The 22,078-nt window shown below is 37.8% G+C and overlaps 1 protein-coding gene across 3 annotated transcripts in view; it reads right to left on the reverse strand.

Moving 5' to 3' along the window:
• Positions 1-1,663: 1,663 nt before the first annotated feature.
• Positions 1,664-22,078, reverse strand: part of LOC133540189 (catenin beta-1-like) — a 28,251-nt gene continuing 7,836 nt past the window's right edge. For 2 of the 3 annotated variants that reach the window (XM_061882759.1, XM_061882761.1), the window contains exons 2-16: positions 21,894-21,943; positions 14,801-15,010; positions 14,488-14,738; positions 14,179-14,417; positions 11,833-12,034; positions 11,578-11,722; positions 11,342-11,445; positions 11,103-11,237; positions 10,815-11,018; positions 7,926-8,084; positions 7,731-7,850; positions 7,469-7,619; positions 6,058-6,179; positions 5,927-5,987; positions 1,664-2,642 (exon numbers count right to left, since the gene is read on the reverse strand). In XM_061882759.1, the coding sequence (XP_061738743.1) occupies positions 2,452-2,642; positions 5,927-5,987; positions 6,058-6,179; positions 7,469-7,619; positions 7,731-7,850; positions 7,926-8,084; positions 10,815-11,018; positions 11,103-11,237; positions 11,342-11,445; positions 11,578-11,722; positions 11,833-12,034; positions 14,179-14,417; positions 14,488-14,738; positions 14,801-15,010; positions 21,894-21,906 (2,307 nt within the window). In that variant the 5' untranslated portion in view covers positions 21,907-21,943 and the 3' untranslated portion in view covers positions 1,664-2,451. The remainder of the gene's footprint in view (positions 2,643-5,926; positions 5,988-6,057; positions 6,180-7,468; positions 7,620-7,730; positions 7,851-7,925; positions 8,085-10,814; positions 11,019-11,102; positions 11,238-11,341; positions 11,446-11,577; positions 11,723-11,832; positions 12,035-14,178; positions 14,418-14,487; positions 14,739-14,800; positions 15,011-21,893; positions 21,944-22,078) is intronic. The other variant, XM_061882760.1, reaches the window with a different exon arrangement.

The raw sequence follows: 22,078 nt of genomic DNA on the forward strand, positions 1-22,078 counted from the left end.
AGATATTGGGTTTCACTATGTAAAAGCGCTTTGAGTCACTAGAGAAAAGCGCTATATAAATATAATTCACTTCAATTCACTTCACTAAAGAAGTAAGCAGCATGTTGTCATCCACTCTCTCTGCAGGGGCTGCAAATGTCATCTTCCTTCACTTGATGGCTACTGACTGCCACCAACTGGCTGAAAAAGGTACTACACAAGTTTCTTTAGGATTGCTAGAAATGTTTCTATTCTAGAGCAGGGGTCAGCAACCTTTTTGAAAGCAAGAACTACTTCTTGGGTACTGATTAATGCCAAGGGCTACCAGTTTGATACACACTTAAATAAATTGCCAGAAGTAGCCAATTTGCTCAAGTTACCTTTAACTCTATTATTATTAATTAATATTTATCTTTGTGGAAACGCTGATCATCTTAATGATTTCTCACAATAAATATAAATAGAAACAGATAAATATGCAACACTTTATTTTTAATATTTTCTCTAAATGGAACATTTTCAAATGATCACTTCTAAGACAGTCTTGTGAAATCACAATATCCCATTTTAACTAACTAGCCACTAACATTTTTGAACAAAAATTGAACCGTTCAATTGAAGGGTTTAAAAGAGGAGAAAACACGGAAAAAAGTGAAAATAAAATTTTGAAACAGTTTATCTACAATTTCGACACTTTAAAATTCAAAATTCAACTGAAAAAAGAAGAGGAAAAACTAGCTAATTCGAATATTTCTGAAAAAATTAAAAAAAGAATTTATGGAACATCATTAGTCATTTTTCCTGATTAATAGTAATATTAGAATTTTGATGACATGTTTTAAATAGGTTAAAATCCAATCTGCACTTTGTTAGAATATATAACAAATTGGACCAAGCTATATTTCTAATAAAGACAAATCATTATTTCTTCTAGATTTTCCAGAACAAAAAATTCAAAAGAAATTCAAGACTTTGAAATAAGATTTAAATTTGATTCTACAGATTTTCTAGATTTGCCAGAATAATTTTTTTGAATTTTAATCAAAATAAGTTTGAAGAAATATTTCACAAATATTCTTCTTTTGAAAAAACAGAAGCTAAAATGAATTAAATTAAAATGTATTTCTTATTCTTTACAATAAAAAAAAACATTGCTTGAACATTGATTTAAATTGTCAGGAAAGAAGAGGAAGGAATTTAAAAGGTTAAAAGGTATAAATGTGTTTAAAAATCCTAAAATCATTTTTAAGGTTGTATTTTTTCTCTTTCTGAAAGTTATAAGAAGCAAAGTAAAAAAAATAAATGAATTTATTTAAACAAGTGAAGACCAAGTCTTTAAAATATTTTCTTGGATTTTCAAATTCTATTTGAGTTTTGTCTCTCTTAGAATAAAAAATCTAAACCAGCTTGCTAGTAAATAAATAAAATTTAAAAAATAGAGGCAGCTCACTGGTAAGTGCTGCTATTTTTAGAACAGGCCAGCGGGCGACTCATCTGGTCCTTACGGGCGACCACGTTGGTGACCCTGGTGTAATATAAATGTAACCTGATGTTTGTTCTTCATTAATAATCCGATCAGGGCTGTAAAAACTTAAATTTTAACTTTGGAAGAATTTCCCTTATGGATAAAAATTTGTCGGTCTAATGTTGAGCAATAAGGAAGTGGAGGAAAGAAAGAATCAGATGAAATAAAATGATTTTATTGTTGAGCCGCGTCACAAGCTCATCATCATCATCATCATCATCATCCTTAACGAGCACAGCAGGACTAGAAGGACTTCCTCAGCTTGGACGTGCGAGTGTGAGACATCCATGACAGCGTAGAAAAAAAGCAAGCTACCAGTGACAGGATATAAAAGACGTCTCTAGATTATCCCTCTTCAGAACGTGCTAGAAGCAGCACATAGAATGTAGAATTCTCCTTTTTTGAGATGATAGAAAAAGTATATTTGGAGTCCGAGTACAACTGATTATTAGTGTTCTACACACGGTATATAATATCACCAGAACTTAACACTACATGTAATATATCTTTAAGTGGCCGCTGGTTAGCTTTGTGAAGGCAAGCTGGGTCAGTACCATCACAGAATATCAGGACTAAATACAAAAAGAAATAAAAAAAAAAAATGGAATACAAAAAAGGATACAGGCAACGCTAAAAAACATGTTAGCAACTTTGAAAGATCCAAGTCATGTGTACTCATCCTCTCAGGTACCCTGCACCATCACACTTTTACCACATGCTAACCCACGTTACCACGGCAACCTGCCTCTTTGTGTTCTCGTGTCAGGCACTTTCCCAGACCCCTCATGCCATTCTACAACTTTACAATGCAGGCTCACTATCAGAACACAACTGCAAAAGAGCACAGGACAACGTTTCAACGGTGTTGCCGTTTTAGATTTTATATATCGGGGGTTCTATAAAAAAAAGAGGAGTTAAGTGTTCAGAGGATGTGGCTCTCACCGATCCTACAGGTCGGTGTCAAACCAGGCCAGCTGGTTGCTGTCCATCAGGTCCTGGCTGTGACCGAGGTCTGGCAGAGGATCGGTGTGGTGGCCCAGGTCGGGCAGGGGGTCTCCGTGGTAGTCTGCAGCCTCCATCATGGGGTCCAGCAGGGTGTCTTGGCCGTAGCCTCCCGGGTAGGTGCGGTAGGATCCATCTGCACAAAGAAGCAACTCTTGGTAAGTACCTAGTTTTATGTTTCTCAACTGCAGAATATCATAGACATCCACAAAATGCCATTTCAGACGACCATCTTGGATATTCCACTCCACATGTCTTCAACAATTTCTGTAGGTTAGAGAAGTGATCTGCACTCTGCCAGTAGTCCCAGCAGTGGTACTTGAAATATGCAAACACTGGAAGGAGCAGTGCAGTTTATTTACAATCCTTAAATTAGACATGTTTAATTTTTTTTTTAATGCATTCTAAATATGGTAAATGAACATTAACATAAATAATCCACAAAACCCTCTAAATAACCAACAATATTCCAGGTTGTCTGAATACCAACAATTATCATAATCCCAACACAGAGTAAGTTGACATCGTGAGCTGATTATAAATCCTGCCTCTGGCCTGGAAAGTAAGTGCATGTAGTTTATAATAAACTTAGTAGTGATCAACTTTAACATCCAACTTATATTACAGAGATGGCAAGAAAGACACAAAAAGAGGCTCCAGAGACAACTTTCTTTTTAACCCTCAGCAAGGATTATGATGAAGTCTTCATTTAAATGGCAAGAACTAAACATCCCATCAGTGAGAGCAGACTTTGTAAACTCCATTCAGGACTTAGACTTTCACATCAGTTTAGCACAACTTCTAAACTTGTAGCTCACTTTCCTTAAATTCAGGCTCTAAAATAAGGTTGTGGATCATTTCTCCCCAAGTAGTCTGTTGTCATCATGAAGGGATGTGTGATTCCCACATGCATGTCAATCATGTTCTTTATCCCACAAAATGTCCTGACAATCTGAGATTGATACCATTTCGATCATATCCGTTTACTCCCAAACCTTCAAGTTTTTTGGTGTTATAAATCAGATGTGACAGCAGCTTTAATATAGAGGAAACTTATTTTTCCATTCTAGTGCTACAACAAGTTGACTTCATATTGAAGTGATTATCATTTCTGATTCATAATACTAAAAGACTTACAAAGTTTGCGATTCCCGAACTATTCTAAGATGATGGGCAAGCTAAGCTTTAGTTGCTAAAGTTTGTCTATTGATCAAAAATGCACAAGAAAAAAGCCAGTTCTGTGACATAGGAGGAGGAGCCACAGACCCCTTTCCCAACAACAATGCTCATCATGCAGACTTTGTGAGATCCGACAATTACTTTCAGATAAAATATGATCCAGAACCTTATATTTTTGAGCATGGACATAAAGAGGACGATCTGCAAGTTTTAGAAAATGTGCACTAATGAGATCCAGCTTTATTGAAACACAAGCATCATGTAGCATATTGCTAAGTGTTAAACTATGAGGATAATTAAACAATCACTTTCTGTACAATGTCTGCTCTTACTAGAATGCCAACTAATGGGATGTCCAGATTTTACATTTTGTGGAGAAGGAATTAACTCCTAATCCACACAAAGGGTTAAAAAGAACGCTGGTCTTTGGTCTTGTCAAGGTTCTCTCCATCTACAGGTAGAAGTTGAATGTCCAGTTATGGCTAAATTTTACTATACAGGTGAGAGGCATAACTAATAATCTAGAAATAAAACTCACAATCTAGTTACTTCTGTAATCAAAATGCTGCTAAAAAAATTTTGTGTTAGTGCTGTAATAATATGGTTAATATTTAAGTCATGAGATGTAAATTAGAGTATTGATTATGGGTTTTCCAAATGGTCATTTAGAGGGCTCTGTAGATGTAATGCTTGGTTAGCAGATTTGTTTTTAATTTACGATTTCCAATGCATAAAAAAGTCTTACTTAAGTAAACATGACATATTTCCAGTATGACTGATCTGCTCACAGAGTCAGACTGAGTTCCCACCACAAATCTATGCAACTTGCTGAAAACATTGGTAAGGGTGGCTGTCTGAAATGTCAAATACCATCTAAACATCACAAAATGAGTCTGATACCTTGCGGATATAGTTTATCGGATACAATGAATCAATTCGATAGAGATGTACTGATAAGAAAACCTCACAGTACAACATGCAAAAAAGACTTAAAATGCTGTAGTTTACTGTAATTAACATTATGCTAAAATGGTTTAATCATATTTATTACTACCAACTATGAATATAGGAATATGTACTGTTACAAGCAATCATTACATGAAAATGTAAATAACTTTTACTTTCTGAGAAGCTCTGCAGTGGACATTTTTGATAGGTTAGGAAAATGCAGTTCCTCAGAAAAGTTAACAAGCATTTTAACTTTTAATAACGTAAACACCTCACAAATTGAAGTTGAGCTCTGCTAGCTTCACCTTTTCCAGTTGATGGTAGCTAATCAAGTAGCAGCAGGTTATAAGTTTATTATTGTGAAGATTACATTCAATACAACATACTGCACAAAGTGAAGTTGTTTTTGCATTATACTGCTACTTTAAATAAAATACTCCTTTGGTGAGGTGTTTCTAAAACTTAGTATTTCAAAGTAATTATTACATGCCAAACCTTTATATTTTCCAATTTGAGTTTGTTGTCAGACATAATTATCAAAATAAGGCTTGAACTATCTTGAGTTGCATGTAATGATCGTATGTCATTAATTTGACTCTCTAATTGCAGGAATAAACAAACATTTTGTATGAAAAACATTTTTTTTTTTGTTTAACTCGTCTTCTATTAAAGATGGAAAATGACTTTGATTCATTTTTGGCATCTGTGTGCTGTATAACACTTATTGGTGAAACTATCTTAGTCTTTAGTATGTAGTTTATCTTTCTACAGGAAGTTAGAAGTTGACATTTAAATGTATTAAAAGAGGACTTTGAAGTGGCAAGGTAAGCTGCTTATGACTCAACAACCTTGTTAGAAGACAAATGTGAAAGAGAAAGTAATTAACAAGTAGAACTAAGGTCAATCCAATACTTTGTTACATGTTAGCAGCACACCTTTCATGTGGTGTCATCATCCCGAGTGACTGAATGCTAACATTAAAGTGTTGTGTTTTGCTCTGAGATAAACACTGACATTTATATATATTTTTACAGCTGAAATGGAGCACCAACCTCGTGAATTAATTTTTGGAGATGACTGACTCTGCTGGCAAAAGCTGACTTTTTAAATAAAAGTTGGTACACTTTGTTTTTAAAATCAGTGTTTTTTGTCTTGCATGATATTGACTAACACTTAAGTAAAATACATTTGACTGATTATTGTCTGTTAATATGATATTGATGTATGGCTGGGTGGTGCACTATAAGCATTATTATTATTAGCCTGACTTGTAAAAACAGAAAAATGACTCACCATCCGGCCTGTAAGCCAGAGGGTCTCCCTGAGCCCCCATATCCAGTCCAAGATCTCCAGTCTGTAAACAAACATTTCATTGGTGACCTAGCATGCGTTACAACAAGCTTCAGATTGTATTTGGCGTGTACCTCGTTCCAGGCTAGCGGCTCAGTTCTGAATAAAGAGCTGGTGAGTTCTACAGACAGACGCTTCTTGTAGTCCTGGGGCTTGTCTTCAGACATGCGGAACAATACGGCTGCGGCGTAGGTGGCTACAGGAGAGAGGTTACCAGACAACTATACTTTAAAGACTGTTCTCAGGAGGGCTGACACTAGCCATTATTTATTTCCTGTTTACAACTTGATATCAAACTATTCCAAAAGCTATTATAATAAATTGTAACAAAACAAACGACTTTGGACCCAATGGATTTTTAATTTACTACGAAAAATATATATTACCACAGTCAAATATTAAGACTTCAAGTGCAAGATGTACTGTAAAAAGTACAGATTTACAGACAAAAAACAATACTGTGCAATTTAAATTTTATAAATCACTTCTTATCCCATACTGTCAGTATTAGGCTGCATGCTATTATTTACATTAAGGAAACAAACAAACAAACATTACTTATGTTTGAAAAACTAGCATCATGTTTTGGCTGTTTTTTACCACAAGGAATAGAAGTCTAAATATGAACCTACCTTATTTAAAAGTAGTATGTAATACTATAAGTGTGGATATTAATACAATGCCAAGTAGTTACAGGGCAGTATTGGTGATACCATTAGTTTGTAAACAAACTACACAATAAGGAAATGTATGTAATCAAGTAAGCATCATATATTAATATTTGGATCAATTCCACCCACGCCTAATATTTAAAAGGTAATATGCTAAACTATTTAGGTGCTTATATTTACAAACAACTATAGTAATTCTGTCTTGTGAGGAGAAATTTAATCAATTAAATCAAAAATAATAATATACAAGTTATATAATGACATACTTAAAACGCCTGAAATGTATATCTGCTCTAAATATGATCCATGATTGATCAGGTTAGCAATGAAGACGACATGGCAGTGATCATGTACGTCGTGCTAATGTCAAACACCAGCTTAATTATCACTTACTATGCCTGGTGGTTTTATTCAAATGAAAATTGAGTTTTACATCTCCTCTCTAGTAAGTCTGGTTCTGCTCCCTGAGTATAAACCCTGGAGAGTGAGGAGCTTACAAGAAAGTAAACAGCAGCATCCAATAAGTGAAGTAAATATTTATATAATGCCTTTTCTTGAAACCCATTGCCTACTTCTTAGAGCTACAGTTAAAGCAGTGTGGGTGGCACTGGGAGCAAGGTGGGTATAGTGTCTTGCCCAAGGACACAACGGCAGTGACTAGAATGGGCGGTAGCGGGAATCAAACCTGGAACCTTTAAGTTGACGGCATAGCCACTCTACAAACCCATATCAATATCAATTTAAAGATAATTAGGTGCTGCATCTACTATTGTTCTTGCGGATGAATCCTTCTGAGTGTGCTTGATGTGCTTACCGACACCCTCGTTGCGAGAGTGAAGCAGCTCCGTGAGCGGTGCGGTGGCTCCCTCGGCTTCGATGGCCTCTGCGGCCTCTTTGTCCTGAGCTAACTCACACAGCACGCCAGCCGCCACACGCTGGATGTTCTCCACTGGGGAGTACAGCAACTGGACCAAGCAGAATTCACTTGAAGTTAATTACATGTGCAAAAATCCAAGCCAATAATTATCCAGCTGACTTTGGGGCCCTAATGTGTGCCACATGAGGGGAGAATTCACCTGGACAAAGAGTGGAATGGTGTTAAGTCCTCTGATGACAATTCTGTTATGGACATCCCGTGCCAGGATGTGCAGAGCTCCTGTGCAGCCTTCAACTATCTCTTCCATACGCACACCTTCCTGTAAACGCAGACTGCGTTTACTTACTTGACTTTAACAAGGAATATCACATGTTTTACAGGTTTGGTTACACACCACAAACTGCTGCTGGTTGCCTCCCATGCTGGTGCGCCTTTGAGTGTCCTGGTGAGCCCTGACAAGCAGCTGGACCAGTCGGGGGATGGCTCCCTGCTCCCGAAGAGCGCTGTGATTGGCTGGGCAAAGGGCCAGGTTTCGAATCAGACCAACAGTAGCCTAGTTGTGGAGAAGAAGAAAAAAAGTTTAGTCTGAATTATGGTTGTGTGAAATAAATGTTGGCGGACTATAGGGCTTTTAATACCATCGCTACGAAGCATGGTGGTGATACATTTGACAGAGACAAGCGAATGGCCGCATCCTTAACACTTTGTAGCGTCCTTGCTACCAGTCAACGTCCCTCCACAGTGCAAAGCCACTTGTAAGTCTTTGCCTCCATGGCAGCAAATACATCATTTCTTACATGAGTATCACTGGAAGATAAGGTTTAACTAAACCTGCTACACTACACACTGGAGGAAAATATGAGATATGTCAACCACAGAAAATGGACATCTTGAGTCTAAATAGGAGTGGGCAGATCGATACAGATAACAGTAACAATTTTATCAGTGTATGGATAATACTACAGTGATTACATTTTTTTTTTTTCATTTTTGTTATTAACCTGGACAGGATGGCTTTAAAAGGGCAAAAACCAGAAGCTTTGAATCAGAGCCAATTGTAGGAAATAAATTAAATTATAATACCGCCATCCTGTGTTTTTGTCTTATAATTGTAATCAATCATTTAATCACATAATTATAAAAATCAGCAGTATGAGTGTCTAATCGATCGATTGAAACTTTTATTAGTAGATTGCACAGTACAGTACATATTCCGTACAATCGACCACTAAATGGTAACACCCCAATTAAGTTTTTCAACTTGTTTAAGTCGGGGTCCACCTTCATCAATTCATGGTCAGCATTGTCAGCATTTAAACCTTTGTAACCCGTTATGATATGCTTCTATTATTCACATACCAAACATATAGCACGATATAGAGATATGTAGCGTATTTTTCGGATTATAAGTCACAGTTTTTTTTCATAGTTTGGCCTGGAGTGCGACATATACTCTGGAGCTACTTATGTGTGAAATTATTAACACATTAACATACATTATTAAATAACATTTGTAACTGTTGTGACTAATAATTATAATTTGTTTTATTTCTCTAAAAACAGAATAAGTTAAGTTCATAAAAGGGAATTTAAATCAAAATGTATAAAAGTTCATAAAAAGGCTTTATTTAAGTTACTATGGTTAAAAATGTAATTTCATGCCTTTTTGTTATGTTTGTGGGCATGCGTTTGTTTTGAAGTGTCTCCATTGGTCTGAACGGATATAAGGAAGCTACTTCCGGGTATTGAGTGAACATGATGCAATGAGAAGGGATAAAGAGAGCGACTGATGGTAACGAGGACTAAAAAGTGTCACAAGGACTTTCAGCGTTTGGGCCACAAGAGCCAGAAGATCACAATTTCCTCCTAAAAGAAGCATGCAGGCCAACGAGGTATTTGTCATTTCTGTTTGTATTTTACTTCGGTAAAATGTTTGAGCCACATGCTGTGCATGTTATTTTTACGTTTGTAATGTGCTTCATTTTATTAACAGTTTTCACGGTGAATTGAAGGGAAAGAAAGCCTTCAATAAATCAGTCAAAGAAAGCCATTCTGTCAGTGCTATGTGGAGGGAGTTACAATATTGTTGATCTCATTCGCGGAAGAGACGAAGAAAATGTCAGCAATCGTCACACACACGTCAATCAATAAGAATTTGGCGGGGAAGGGTCAAGGCAGAAGTGCATTGTGGGTCATGGGATGCTAACTGCTATATGCTACTGCCATAGCTATTAAAATGGATAATTTCAACATTGGTGGTAACTTATAAAACTGAGAAGGGCTGAATAAAAATGGCGTTGAAAAGGAAATTGTGTAGTGCAGATTACAAGCTGGACGTAGTGAAATATGCAGCAGAAAACGACAAATGGAAGCGGCGCATACCTTTGGAGTTGGCAGAGTTGTTTAGAAGCGACATCGAGGAAGAAGATTTCATGGGATTTATGGATTAGGAGTGAGAGATAGTTTGGTAAAGGTATAGCAGAGGGGTAGGGAACCTATGGCTCGCGAGCAAGATGTGGCTCTTTTGATGACTGCATCTGGCTCTCAGATAAATCTTAGCTGACATCGCTTAACATGATAATCATGAATAATTCCGCTGGTAATCACAGTGCTAAAAATAACGTTCAAAATATAAGACATTCTCATGCATTTTAATCCATCCATCCGTTTTCTACCACACTTGTTCAAGTGCATAATGGTAAGAAGTATGTTATTTATTAATGGTTAGCTTCAGAATAAAAATGTTATTAAAAAGAATAAGAGACTTATTATACTCTAAAAATGTTGTTTTTACTTTAAAATGCACGCATTTAGTTGTATTCAGTGTTAAAAAAAAAGTATATGGCTCTCACGGAAATACATTTAAAAATATTTGGCTCTCATGGCTCTCTGAGCCAAAAAGGTTCCCGAACCCTGGTATAGCATGTTCTATATGTTATAGTTATTTGAATGACTCTTACCATAATATGTTAGGTTAACATAGCAGTTGCTTATTTATGCCTCATATAACCTACACTTATTCAGCCTGTTCTTCACTATTCTTTATTTATTTTGAATTGCCTTTCAAATGTCTATTCTTGCTGTTGGCTTTTATCAAATACATTTCCCCCAAAAATGCAACTTATACTGCAGTGTGACGTATATATATATGTTTTTTTCCTTCTTTATTATGCATTTTCGGCCAGTGCGACTTATACTCCGGAGCGATTTATAATCCGAAAAATAGGGTATATATAATCTATGGATAAAAGTAAATGTAGATGTGAGGGAAACTGCAACATACCTTGATGAGTGGCCAGTGAGATGGCGGGTGTAGAAGTTTGACCACCACAGGCAGGCCATAGTGAAGGCGCACAGCATTCTGGGCCATCTCTGCATCCTGGTGGCGGGAGGTAAGGTGGCGCAGGGCACAGACGGCTGGCTCGGTGATGTCCTCTCGGTCTCCCGCCCTAAGTACTGTTCTCACAAGGGCCTCAATGCCTCCCACCTAACAAAAGACAACACAATTGTGTGATGGCTAATTTAAGAAAGAAGTGCACAGGGTGTGACACAAAAGCACAATTGCTCATACCTGGCAGACCATGAGTTTGTTACTGTAGTTGTTGCAGGTCAGGTTTGAGAGGATCCCAGCAGCACAGGTCACTACATTGATGTCATCACTTCCCAGCAGTTGGACAAGGGTCCCCAACAGACCCTCCATTCCCTCCTAGAAAGTGGTGGAGTGGCTTTGTTTGTGCTTTGCCACTTTGTATTGCCCAACATGGACATTCTATAGAACAATGCTAAAAAAAAGACAAAAATATGTTGTACCTGCTTAGTGGCAGCATCTGAAAGGTTCCTCAGTGTCCAGAGACAGTTCTGGACCAGACGCTGGCTGGGGTCAGTCAGATGGAGTCCCAGGGCCTGCATGCCTCCTACCACAAACAGGCAAACACACAAGTTGGTATGTATAGTAGCACACCAGAAGATACAGTATGAGATAGCGTCAACACCATGCAGTGCCTGCATCTAGCTCTTTCTTTTCTCACCCCACAAGTGGAACTTACCAGCTTCGACTATTGCAGGTTTGTTGCTGGAGCAAACAGACAGGACCTTGAGCACTCTGCTTGTGGTCCATAACAGTTTCTCATAAGTGAAGGTCCTCATGATGTTGACCAGAGCTTGGGGACCACCACTGGCCAAAATAATCAACTGGAAAAAAAAAACAGATGTAAACATTTATTCAAATAGTCACTAATCATTTGGTGGGACTAATTTATGAAGAACTAATTGCGAAGAACTCTCAAGGAGTTTTGCAATACCTTGCTTTCCTGGTTGCCGTAAGCAAGAATCTGCAGGCAGTCAGTAGTGATAGCGAGGAACTTGACGTTGGTGTTTGCCAACAGAGCCACCATCTTCTGCAGTCCTCCAGCCAGGCGAACTGCCATCTTGGCTCCTTCCTGGTGCAACAGCAGGTTGTGGAGTGTGGTGATGGCGTAGAACAACACACTGTCGACTGGTGAGCTGAAGGACAAAATGACAGCGGACAAACAAATTCAATGTGGGTTTTTTTTTCACTTGACATTTTTTTGGCAGTTATATTGAGCAACGAAACCCTTACAATAATCATTTGTACCAAAGACTGCAAGGTTAAGTAGAAGTTATTAAAGTAAAATATATATACAGACAGACAAGACACAGATTTCTCAGGCACAGCATGTTAGTGGCCAACACATTTGAAGGAAAAACTATAATGGCCTGCTATCTTCTCACTGCATTTCCATTTAGATGAGTTTCACCCAGTGTTGAAGCTATATGACCAAAGAACTGTACCAGAGGGTATGCCGCATTACCTTGTTATTAATGGCGTAGGAGACACACGGATATCGGTATACTTTTAAAACCCTCATAAGTGAAATTGTTGGCCGCACATATCCACGGATGGTCATTATTCATCTGTGGCAGGTAGGTTGGTGTGAACTGCCACAGGAAAGATTGGTGGCTGCACTGCAGGGGCGCAATATTGTATTTACTGTATATATTTTACAAACAGAATCGATTCCTATATAAATTAAGTTTCTTATTTATTCAAATTCTAAATAGATTCATAATTTCAGAATCTATTACAGAAAGAAATGAAAATACACCTCAGCATTATTTCACTTTGAAGCCTTTCACCTGCCACTTGCACCTGGTTGAACTCTGCTTAAAGAGGTGTTTGCTTACAGTCAGTGGGTGTGTGTACTTTGTGACCTCTCGTACGACAGTTGCCAGCTGGACTGACTATAGGTCAGGCTCAGCAATTGTCCTCACACTACTTTTTTTCCCCACAAAGGGAGCTTTGCAAACTTATTTTGCCATTTCTTTTTTCACCATCTATATTTAGGTTAAAAACATACAACCATTATTTATTGATATTATTATTGATACTGTTGCTTTCATACATTTTTGGTTTTCCTTTTTGTTTGTAGTGTATATAGTAAGTATTGTATTTGTATGTATTCTAAATTGCTTTGTAAATGTATATCCTAAATATTGTAAAGCTGATATTGAGATGGAGTTACTTTATTTTATTATATTAGATTAACATTCTGTAATTGTGTTGTAAATAAAAATGTAAAATATTTTAGGCCAACAACAAAAGGAGCTTTTTCAACCTGTAACCTGTTTTGAAAAGGTTTTATTACCAGATAACATATTTCCCACATCTTTGGAACTCATTACCACCAGACCTTCACAACTTGGACTCATTATCCATCTTCAAGTCAAGACTCAAAACACACCTATACCGGACTGCTTATTCTTTGTAATCGTCCTATCTTATCTATCTTTGTTGTTATTATTGTTGTTTTTGTCCAATTTGATTTTATTGTTTTGATTTTGTACGGTGACCTTGAGTGCCCAGAAAGGCGCCTTATAAATAAAATGTATTATTATTATTATTATTATTACTTCGAGAATCGTCAATCCAAGAACCTGAATCGAATCGTGAGGTGCCCAAAGATTTCTACCTCTGTAAAAAAAACTCTTGTGGATGTACTACCAGTCTGTGGTTGCCAGTGTTTTGTTCTACACGGTAGTGTGCTGGAGGGGCAGTGCATCTAAGAAGGACAGCTCCAGACTGGAGAAACTGATCAGGCGGGCCGGTTCTACATTGGAATAAAACTGGACTCACTGGTGACGGTGGCAGAGAAAAGGACTGTGGAAAAACTAGTGAGCATCCTGGATGATGCCAGTCACCCTCTGCATAGCGTTATCAGTAGCCAGAGGAGCCTGTTCGGTGCTAGACTGCTTCATCCCAAGTGCAGGACTAATAGACACACCATTAGACTGTACATCTCCACTCTGGGGAGGGAGGCGGGGGGTACAAGGATCACAGGGGATGCTAAACAACAACAGTGCAATACGTTTTCATAACATGGTCACTACTGCTTAGTTTCTCTTGTTATGTTCTTATTTTACTGTTATATTTTTATTCCCAATGTTGCTTTTTATTGTTATTGTAATATATTTCTACTTTGTTTCCATTTATACCCCCATTATTTACTTTTTAAATTCGATCTCAATTCTGTACACTGCTGTGGAATTGTAATTTTCCTGAAGGAATCAATAAAGTACTATCTATCTATCTCTATCTCTCCTGCATTGCACATCCATTAGTAGCTTACCCAAGCATCTTGACCAAGGCAGGGATTCCTCCAGACTTAAAGATGGCAAGGAGCCCCTCCCGGTGGTGGGAAAGGTTGTGCAAGGTTCCAGCAGAGCAGCGAGCAGTTTCCACGTCACCAGTGTTTTGCATGGCGCGGACAACTGCTGAAACCATTTGAGGCGAGCGCATCAGCGCGTGCCGAGAGGCCTCCTTCTTTGACAACTGGTGCACCATGACAGCTGCCTTGTTCACCACCACCTGGAAGAGAGGCCATGTGAGAAAGGAAAGTTCTTCTTGCAGGCTGCTTTACTTTAGCTGGGATGTGTACCTGGTCCTCGTCGTTGAGCAGTTTTGTAAGCTCAGGGATGGCACGGGTGGCCAGCTCAGCATCATCCTGGTAATTGATGAGATTGACCACGGCATGCTTTAGCATCTGAGAGGGTTCTGCCAGCCGCTGCACCGCCGTGGGGTGCGCAGCGTCAAGCTGGGTCGGAGGAATCTGGATACCTTCCTCCAAGGTTTCAGGGAACATGGCCGCACGCACCCGCTGGGCGCGAGTCATGGCGTAGCCTTCAACGTCTACAGCAGAAGAAATCAGTGGGCAATGGTTCAACTGACTTAAAACCGACGGTCATAAATACCTGCAGTCTCAGGTGTAAATGGCTGGCTGAACTCCCAGTCGTACAAACTTGGATCATCCTCCTCAACATCAGGGTTTCCCTTGCCACTCAAAGATGGCGCCGAGGTGGTGACTCCAGACTGAATGCCTGAATCCAAGTAGGACTGCTGCTGCCACTGGCTCACTGCAGCCTTGCTGTCTCCCATCGCCATGTCCAACTCCATCAAATCAGCTGAAGACAACAGAAACAACAGATTTGAAAACAATGACTATTGCTGCCTTGTACATGGTAAATTATTTGATTACTTGTAGACATCAGTGCTTCTCACCAGGGCTTTAGCAAAAGGTTTGGGCGTTGTTTTTAAATCTCAAATACTGTATCTTATAATTATTAAAAAATACACTAAAAATGTGCAATTTGAATCAAAGGCACTGTAAAATGGTGGTGGTCGGAGGGGCCATAGGCACAAACTGGCAGCCACGCTTCCGTCAGTCTACCCCAGGGCAGCTGTGGCTACAGATGTAGCTTACCACCACCATCATGTGAATGAATGATGGGTTCTCACTTCACTGTGAGCGCTTTGAGTATCTAACAATAGAAAACCGCGATATAAATCTAATGCATTATTATTATTATTATAAAATAATGTGTACCAGCACGTAAAATATGCTTTATGATCATTTCAGGAACAAAATCTTTATACGCACAAAGTCAAAAATGATTTGAACAAAAATAGATTTTTTTAGTGTTATATCAGGAATGGAATCAGAAAAAACATACAATAAGTCTGATTCAAAAATATTTACATATAAAAAAATATTTTTTTCCTGATTACATTATGTGTTTATTTTCTGAGTAGGGGACGTAGTAATTCAGTTACAAACACACTTCTGTGAGTGCCTGCGAGTCGGCATTCAAGGCATGGTCAATGTGAAGTCAAGCAGTCAGTGAGACTAAAGCCTGTCACTGAAGTTGCTGCTGCTTCTAAATAGTGTGTGTTTTAACTTAAATGCTAGTGTCTACGCTAGTCATATTTCTTTACTTTGTTCTTCTGGGCTGCACTTCCAGCTGTGTTTGAGGGAAGAAGCACAACGCTGATTGGATATTATGTCGTGACAACCATGACTTTCGCCATCGTCGCACACTCACGCAGACACACACACCCCAACGCACACGTACACAAAGACACACATTGAAAAATGTGTAAACCTTCATTCGCCTAAAATGCATGGCTGGTTGTCTATATTTTATGGTGACAAAATGCATGACAATAAGTATTTTGACAAGTTCATATATGAAAAACAATAAAAACAATCGTTCCATAACCTATTTCGGACATTTCATTAATATCTGTTAGTGATGTAACGGTATCATAATCTCTGTTGAGTGTCTTTGAAAGGGAACTGCACTTTTTTAGAGTTTTGCCTACCGTTCACAATAATTAAAGACATGATGAGGGATGTTTTCTTTTTTTCAATGCATTCTAAATAGTAAATAAATGAGATCAAAAGTCTGCTTACAATGGAGCCTATGTGAGCCGCTCTCTTCTGCCTGTAAATCCATTAAAAAACCTCCAAGCACCTCCACTAAGTTTTAATATTCATGATGTAAGTATATATGTAATGTAGTAAATGGTACACACATATTTCATTTTACGTATTTTGCAAATTTTAAGCATACACTGCACATAAATTTCAAAAACACATCACAACATTCAGTTTTTTCTAACTTTATCACTGATTACTACTCCCTGCAGACTTTATTAGAGATAAACATAATAAAACATCACTAACTGTACAATGTCTGCTGTCATTAAGAGGTCAACTGCTGAGATGTTCATATATTTCCATTTAAATTAAGAATGACTCATAATCCTTGCGAAGACAAGAGGGGTTGAACTAAGGAGTCTTTTTGTGTCGTTATCACCATTTCTGGGTCTAAATTGGCTGTCAATGTGTACCAACTTCTTGGAATATGTCCTTGTCTTTTTACTATTCAGGTGAGAGTCATGATTTATTATCTAGAATAATGTTTGACAAGCATGGAAACAAGGAAGCAGCTTATCAGTTGATCAAGTCAACTTTGGCACACAAGATCATGATCATGGTGGCACTGCCATAGTTTGTCTGCATTAGCGCTTGTAATAATATTAAATACTTGGTTAATATTCAAGTCACGAAATGTAAATGAAGTATTGTTGGTGCTTATGGGATGTTTTTTTATTGGGTTTTATGGGCGGAATGGAGGACCTGCCATTGGCTTAGCTGTAAGCTGATTTATTTACGAGTTAAAATGCATTGAATTTTATATATATATATATATATATATATATATATATATATATATATACATATACACACACACACACATATACATATACACACACACACACACACACACACACACACACACACACACACACACACACACACACACACACACACACACACACACACACACACAGTTGTGATCAAAATTATTCAACCCCCACACAATTTTGGTGTTTTAGCAAGTTGGACATTTATTCCGTATTTTGTTTATAGTCATATCCAATAAAGATGCATTAAATAGACAAATGCAACTTGAATTACAACATAATATTTTGTAACATACCAAACAGTGTCATTCTCTTAATATCTCATTGACAAAATTATTCAACCCCTTGAAGATCATAACTCTTAAGAACATAATTTGAATAAGGTTTTTTCAATCAGGTGTTGAAAACACCTGTAGATGTGATTAGAACCATAACGAGCAACAATTAAACTGATTGAAAAAGACTGGGACGCTCAGCTTCTTGTAGATGGTCAATGGTGTATTTGCAACATGGTGAAGTCCAGGGAGTGGTCAAAGAAGTCAAGAGAGGAGGTAATTTCTCTTCATAAGAAAGGATATGGATATTAGAAAATAAAGACATTACACATTCCAAGAGACACAGTTGGGAGCCTAATTTGCAAGTTTAAACTAAAGGCACAGTGGAAACACTACCTGGGCGTGGTAGAAAGAGGATGCTGTGTGCAACAGTGTCCGGTATTTGAAGCGTACAGTGGTGAAAAACCCCCGGGTAACAGCTGAGGAACTACAACAGGACATTGCAGAGGGGGGAACGCAGGTTTCGTCCCAGACAAAAAGGCGCGCACTACGAGATGAAGGCCTCCATGCCAGAACTCACAGGCGCACCCCACTTCTGACTACCAGGCACAAGAAAAATAGACTCAAGTATGCCAAAAATCATCTGGACAAAACCCAAAAGTTTTGGGAAACTGTTCTATGGAGTGATGAGACAAAAGTGGAACTCTTTGGGCCTATGAATCAATGTTATGTATGGAGGAGAAAAAATGAAGCTTACAAAGAGAAGAACACGTTGCCTACTGTTAAGCATGGTGGGGGGTCAATCATGCTCTGGGGATGTTTCTCTGCCTCAGGTACCGGTAATCTCCAGCGCGTTCAAGACATTATGAATTCTATTTCCTAGCAGGATATATTAGCTGCAAATGTCATGAAGTCAGTGAGGAAGCTGAGGCTTGGGAGACGTTGGACCTTCCAACAGGACAAGGATCCCAAGCATACCTCCAAATCAACATCAGAGTGGTTGCAGAAGAAGGGCTGGAAGACTCTGGAGTGGCCTTCACAGTGGCCAGACCTAAATCCTCTAGAAAAGCTGTGGTGGGACTTGAAGAAGGCAGTTGCAGCACGCAAGCCCAAGAATATGAATGAACTGGAGGCCTTTGCCCAAGAGGAATGGGCTAAACTACCTGTAGATGGTCGCAAGAAGCTTGTGTCCGCTTATGTATCACCTTTGAAGGATGTCATTACTGCCAAAGAGTGTTCTACTAAGTACTAAAGATGCATGGAACTAGGGGGTTGAGTCATTTTGGCAATGAGATAATAAGAAAAATGTCCTTTCTTGGTATTTTGTAAAATACAGTATTACAATTTAAGTTGCATTTGTCTATTTGACACATCTTTATTTGATATGACTATAAACAAAATACGGAATAAATGTCCAACTTGCTAAAACACCAAAATTGTGTGGGGGTTGAATAATTTTGATGACAACTGTATATATATCCTTCATCATGTCTTTTAAACAGATAATTAACGATGGGAAAAATTCAAAAATAAGTGCAAGTCCTCCAAAAAGTGACAATAGAAACATTATGTGTAAGACAATGTTCCCTTTCTGAAAATCAGTGTCTTCTGCCGCGGAAGTTTTTATATACGTTTGGAAAATGCAGTTTTTCAGAAAAGTTAACAAACAATTTACTATTTAATAATAATGTATACACCCCAAAAAATGTTGGCTCAAAAAAAAAAAAAAAATTTTACTGTGAAGATTTTGAAACCGCATTATCTCTGATATTGTTAAATCTCTAAAATCCGTCAATTACTTATTAGACTTAGACTTACATTTTATTGTCATTCAAATTTGAACTTTACAGTACAGATAAGAATGAAATTGTGTTGCATTAGCTCATGCTAGTGCAGGATAAAACAGCAATAAGGTGCAGATATAAATAATTAAGTTTACTGTACAGAAAAATATATTGCAATTTTTCATATGCATCCACGTTTATGGATGTATGTTATATTGTCTTTATATTCCAGCGAGTTAATCAGTTTTTGGGGGGAATTATTATGATGCGTTCAAGAGTCTTATGGCCTCAGGGAAAAAGCTGTTATAGAACCTGGATATTGCTAACTATCAGATTGCGTAAGTGGTTGCATTTTTATTTAGAAATCTGCACATTTTTTCAGAAAACAGTTCTACCATCTGAGCCACACCACATAACATTTTAAAGCAATCATATGTCAAAATGTTGCTTTTGGTTGGAAGCCCCCAAGCACCAAATTGATTCAATGAATTTAAATGAGACATTGAATCAATAAAGTGTTGAGTTAAGAACACAGAAGCAATTAATTAAGTTCTTAAAGGCCAACTGAAAGCCACTACTAGCGACCACACAGTCTGATAGTTTATATATCAATGATGAAATATTAACATTGCAACACATGCCAATACGGCCGCTTTAGTTTACTAAATTGCCATTTTAAATTTTGCGCGGAAGTATCATGCTAAAACGTTGCGGTATGACGACGCGTGCGCGTGACGTCACGCGTTGTAGAGGACATTTTGTTCCCGCACCGTTCACAGCTATAAGTCGTCTCTTTTTATCGCATAATTCCACAGTATATTGGACATCTATGTTGCTGAATCTTTTGCAATCTGTTCAATGAATAATGGAGACGTTAAAGAAGAAAGCTGTAGGTGGGAAGCGGTGTATAGCGGCCGCCTTTAGCAACACAAACACAGCCGGTGTTTCATTGTTTACATTCCCGAAAGATGACAGTGAAGCTTTACTATGGAACAGAGCGGTCAAGCGAACACGGTTGGATTGGACCACACACACAAAGTACAGTGTATTATGCAGCGATCACTTTGAAAGATCGTGTTTCGAATAGGGTCCCTTTCGAAGGGCAGCTATGGGCATCGCCACCACCCGTCGACTGGTGCTGAAGAAAGATGCGGGGCCAACCTTCAGGTTGTACAGGTACGACCATATAATCTCAGTAAAACACTAGTAACACAATAAGCAGATAAGGGATTTTCTAGATTTATCCTAGTTAATGTGTCTAGTAACATCTGAATCAGTCCCACTGCCCTCGTCATTTTTTTTTTTTTTTTGGTCCTTCACTCTCACTTTCCTCATCCACAAATCTTTCATCCTCGCTCAAATTAATGGGGAAATCGTCGCTTTCTCGTTCCGAATCGCTCTCGCTTCTTGTGGCCATGATTGTAAACAATGTTCAGATGTGAGGAGAACCACAACACGTGACGTGGCCCCCCAGGCCTTAATTTGCCCAAGTCTGATGTAAATCAATAATTTTTTAAATAATTGTACACACATACCTATACAGCAGGGGTGTCCAAACTTTTTCCACTGAGGGCTCATGGAAAAATTTAAGCATGCTGGGGCCATTTTGATATTTTTAATTTTCAAACCATAAGAAAATATATGGATTTTTTTTTTTTATCCTTAGGGCTCCTGGGGAGCATAGTCAGTCACTAAAATGTTAAAAATAAGTCAAATTATTATTATTTTTCTATATCAACTTGAGGTGGATATAAAGTAAAACAAATAAGGTTTTATGCCTTTTCTGTCAAAGACAACTTTGTTCTTTATAGTAAAACTGAAATATGCAGTATTTAGATAGATAGATAGTACTTTATTGACTCCTTCAGGAGAGTTCCTTTATTTAGCAATTAAAGCCCTCAAGGATCAATAATGCAGGACACCATTCCATCCATCCATCCATCCATTTTCTACCGCTTATTTCCTTTGGAGTTTCGGGGGGCGCTGGCACCTATCTCAGGATTTTAATTATTTAATATTTTTGAGTAATCACAGTGAAAAGTTAAATAGAATCCTACTAAATATATTTTAGATCCGAAAGGTTCCCCACTCATTAAGTGATGCATTTTTATTGTTGTTTTTTTATACTTTTAACACTTAAATTTCAAGATCAACTTCCGATATATCTGTCCATTTTAAGTTTGAACCATTATTTAGTTTTATGCTCTTTTGTCAAAACTTTAATGTTTTTATATGGCAACCACACATCTGCAATATTTTTTCCACATTAAACATTTTAAAGTGATAATTTTTCAGTAATAATTCATTATAACATAGATTCTTTTTGTCCTTTTTTTTGAGGAATGGGAAAAAAAAAAGAAAAAGACAAAAGGAAAAAAAAACTGCCTGCATGGCAGCTTTGTGTCAACATTGCCAATTTTTCCTCATTAGATTTCACCTCATTCCATTTTTTTTAAATATTTTATTTAATTTTTGCAATACTAACAATTTTGCAATTTTTGCAGAATGTGTGGCGGCCCGGTAAACGATAAGCTGCGGGTCGCAAATGGCCCCCATGCCGCACTTTGGACACCTCTGCTATACAGTATTAGCCTGAAAGTTGGAAATGTAGGACGGGAACCGTGAGAAAAGTAATAATAAAGACAAGGCACGCTGGTTCTGAAAAGTTCAATTGTGAGTTGTTGAAATAAACAGTTAAGTAAAGAGCGACAAACTTTCGTCTGTTGCCGAAAACTTACACTGGGTAGCCATTGTTCTCGCCTGCCCACGGCCCGCAAAGCAGATATGTCTGTAAGAAGAAGACAAAAAACAAGTCTCAATTGTGTGATTAATATCTGATGTTTAATACCGTCGCAGCGTTCAAGTCTGTCTTGTAAAAACAAAAACAAAACAACAACAAAAAAAATATATATATACACTAGTG

Source organism: Nerophis ophidion, linkage group LG21 (assembly GCF_033978795.1).
Source record: "Nerophis ophidion isolate RoL-2023_Sa linkage group LG21, RoL_Noph_v1.0, whole genome shotgun sequence".
Classification (NCBI taxonomy): domain Eukaryota; kingdom Metazoa; phylum Chordata; class Actinopteri; order Syngnathiformes; family Syngnathidae; genus Nerophis; species Nerophis ophidion.